The sequence below is a fragment of the Colobus angolensis genome, unplaced genomic scaffold (assembly GCF_000951035.1).
Source record: "Colobus angolensis palliatus isolate OR3802 unplaced genomic scaffold, Cang.pa_1.0 Scaffold1, whole genome shotgun sequence".
NCBI classification, from domain to species: domain Eukaryota; kingdom Metazoa; phylum Chordata; class Mammalia; order Primates; family Cercopithecidae; genus Colobus; species Colobus angolensis.
The window spans coordinates 7,726,070-7,729,422 of NW_012110918.1; the positions used below are offsets into that span (position 1 = coordinate 7,726,070).

General features: G+C 41.9%; 1 protein-coding gene and 1 long non-coding RNA gene across 2 annotated transcripts in view; one reads left to right on the forward strand and one right to left on the reverse strand.

The window, feature by feature from the left end:
• The window catches only part of SOX9 (SRY (sex determining region Y)-box 9), a 4,568-nt gene extending 2,979 nt beyond the window's left edge, over positions 1 to 1,589 (forward strand). The window contains exon 4 of the mRNA XM_011931908.1: positions 1 to 1,589. Coding sequence (XP_011787298.1) covers positions 1 to 437 — 437 coding nt within the window. The 3' untranslated portion in view covers positions 438 to 1,589.
• Positions 1,590 to 1,612: 23 nt separating this feature from the next.
• LOC105506682 lies at positions 1,613 to 2,487 on the reverse strand. Its single transcript, XR_001000976.1, has 2 exons — positions 1,977 to 2,487; positions 1,613 to 1,944 (listed from the first exon to the last, which is right to left on the reverse strand). It is a non-coding gene; the product is annotated as an uncharacterized LOC105506682 (long non-coding RNA).
• Between the last annotated feature and the right edge of the window lie 866 nt (positions 2,488 to 3,353).

Genomic DNA, 3,353 nt, shown 5'->3' on the forward strand with positions numbered 1-3,353 from the left:
CGCCCCCGCAGCAGCCAGCCGCGCCCCCGCAGCAGCCACAGGCGCACACGCTGACCACACTGAGCAGCGAGCCGGGCCAGTCCCAGCGAACGCACATCAAGACGGAGCAGCTGAGCCCCAGCCACTACAGCGAGCAGCAGCAGCACTCGCCCCAGCAGATCGCCTACAGCCCCTTCAACCTTCCGCACTACAGCCCTTCCTACCCGCCCATCACCCGCTCGCAGTACGACTACACCGACCACCAGAACTCCGGCTCCTACTACAGCCACGCGGCGGGCCAGGGCACCGGCCTCTACTCCACCTTCACCTACATGAACCCCGCCCAGCGCCCCATGTACACCCCCATCGCCGACACCTCTGGGGTCCCTTCCATCCCGCAGACCCACAGTCCCCAGCACTGGGAACAACCCGTCTACACACAGCTCACCCGACCTTGAGGAGGCCTCCCATGAAGGGCGAAGATGGCCGAGATGATCCTAAAAATAACCGAAGAAAGAGAGGACCAACCAGAATTCCCTTTGGACATTTGTGGGTTTTGTTTTTTATTTCGTTTTTTGTTTTCTTCTTCTTCTTCCTTAAAGACATTTAAGCTAAAGGCAACTCGTACCCAAATTTCCAAGACAGAAACATGACCTATCCAAGCGCATTACCCACTTGTGGCCAATCAGTAGCCAGGCCAACCTTGGCTAAATGGAGCAGCGAAATCAACGAGAAACTGGACTTTTTAAACCCTCTTCAGAGCAAGCGTGGAGGATGATGGAGAACCGTGTGATCAGTGTGCTAAATCTCTCTGCCTGTTTGGACTTTGTAATTATTTTTTTAGCAGTAATTAAAGAAAAAAGTCCTCTGTGAGGAATATTCTCTATTTTAAATATTTTTAGTATGTACTGTGTATGATTCATTACCATTTTGAGGGGATTTATACATATTTTTAGATAAAATTAAATGCTCTTATTTTTCCAACAGCTAAACTACTCTTAGTTGAACAGTGTGCCCTAGCTTTTCTTGCAACCAGAGTATTTTTGTACAGATTTGCTTTCTCTTACAAAAAGAAAAAAAAAAATCCTGTTGTATTAACATTTTAAAAAGAATTGTGTTATGTGATCAGTTTTGGGGGTTAACTTTGCTTAATTCCTCAGGCTTTGCGATTCAAGGAGGAGCTGCCTTAAAAAAATAATAAAGGCCTTATTTTGCAATTATGAGAGTAAACAATAGTTTAGAGAAGCATTTGGTAAGCTTTATCGTATATATATATTTTTAAACAAGAGAAAAACACCTTGAGCCTTAAAACCATGCTGCTGGGAAACACTTGCGCTCTCTTTTAGTGCATTTCCTCCTGCCTTTGCTTGTTCACTGCAGTCTTAAGAAAGAGGTAAAAGGCAAGCAAAGGAGACAAAATCTGTTCTGGGAATGTTTCAGCAGCCAATAAGTGCCCGAGCACACTGCCCCCCATTGCCTGCCTGGGCCCCATGTGGAAGGCAGATGCCTGCTCGCTCTGTCACCTGTGCCTCTCTGAACACCAGCAGTTAACCTTCAAGACATTCCACGTGCTAAAATTATTTATTTTGTAAGGAGAGGTTTTAATTAAAACAAAAAAAATTTTTTTTTTTTTCAATTTTACCTTCTTTAAAATAGGTTGTTGGAGCCTTCCTCAAAGGGTATGGTCATCTGTTGTTAAATTATGTTCTTAACTGTAACCAGTTTTTTTTTTTATTTATCTCTTTAATCTTTTTTTATTATTAAAAGCAAGTTTCTTTGGATTCCTCATCCTAGATTTGTATAAATGCCTTTTTGTCCATCCCTTTTTTCTTTTTGTTGAAAACAAACTGGAAACTTGTTTCTCTTTTTGTACAAATGAGAGATTGCAAATGTAGTGTATCACTGAGTCATTTGCAGCGTTTTCTGCCACAGACCTTTGGGCCGCCCTACATCGTGTGTGTGTGTGTGTGTGTGTGTGTGTGTGTGTGTGTGTGTATGTGTGTGTGTGTGTTTTGACACAAAAACAATGCAAGCATGTGTCATCGATAATTCCTCTGCATCTTCTCTTGGAGTGAGGGAGGCTACCTGGAGGGGATCAGCCCACTGACAGACCTTAATCTTAATTACTGCTGTGGCTGGAGAGTTTTGAGGATTGCTTTTTAAAAAAGACAGCAAACTTTTTTTTTTATTTAAAAAAAGATATATTAACAGTTTTAGAAGTCAGTAGAATAAAATCTTAAAGCACTCATAATATGGCATCCTTCAATTTCTGTATAAAAGCAGATCTTTTTAAAAAGATATTTCTGTAACTTAAGAAACCTGGCATTTAAATCATATTTTGTCTTTAGGTAAGCTTTGGTTTGTGTACATGTTTTGTTTGTTTCACTTGTTTCCCTCCCGTCCCCAAGCCTTTTGTTCTCTCTGTGAAACTTACCTTTCCCTTTTTCTTTCTCTTTTTTTTTTGTATATTATTGTTTACAATAAATATACATTGCATTAAAAAGAAAATGGCCCTGTGGATTTATTCACCCAGTTCTCCTCTTGGACGATTTGGCAAATTTGAGCACAAAAGACATTGTGAAGTGCTGATGACTGTGATGTTTTTATGAGCACCTTTGGCAGTCCTAGAAAACACGCTGAGGAAAAGACTGTGTATCTCCAAACATCTAGGCAGAGAAATCTTGAAAAAGTGCCACTTGAATATTTCGATCACACAGAAAATTATATGTCAGTAGTTGCCCACTCTGGCAAAAATGTTTGTTGTGGTTTTCATGACCTCATGCTTCAGGGCAAAAGCTGTCCCTTGTGGAGGTCAGAGGGAATATTAGACCTGAAATCAGGAGCTCGTCAGTAGACAGAATGCCAGAGGGGTGACTTGCTTCTCTGGTTTTAATATGGCAAACTTTCTGTCCTATGAACACATACCCAAGAAATGGAGTGTCCATTTAAAAAGCAAAGGAAGCCAGAGAAAAACAATGTCTACAGGGAACCAGAGAGGAGCCTGTCGTATTAACCCATTAAATGATTCAGAGCCTTCCAGATTTCTCTGCAGAAACAATGAAAGGGGATGATTTTTCTGCTCTCTGTAGTTTAACTCATTCTAAGCAGACGCAAAGCCACTGTAGAAGAAACAAGACCTAATCCTGTTTTCCTTGGCCCCAGTTAGATGGGGAGTTTCCAGGTTCAGAGAAATGTTCAGGTCATTTTTCATTAAATAGATGAAATCACTCCTTCCCTCACATGGGCACACCTCCACACCCCAGCTGATTGGAGAAGTGTCTCTAAAGAATCAGTCACCTTCACCCTCTCAGGCTAGTTTTACTACTAGGCCTGTGTCTTTGACAGTCTTAACCAGAGTCCAACCTCTCTGGCAT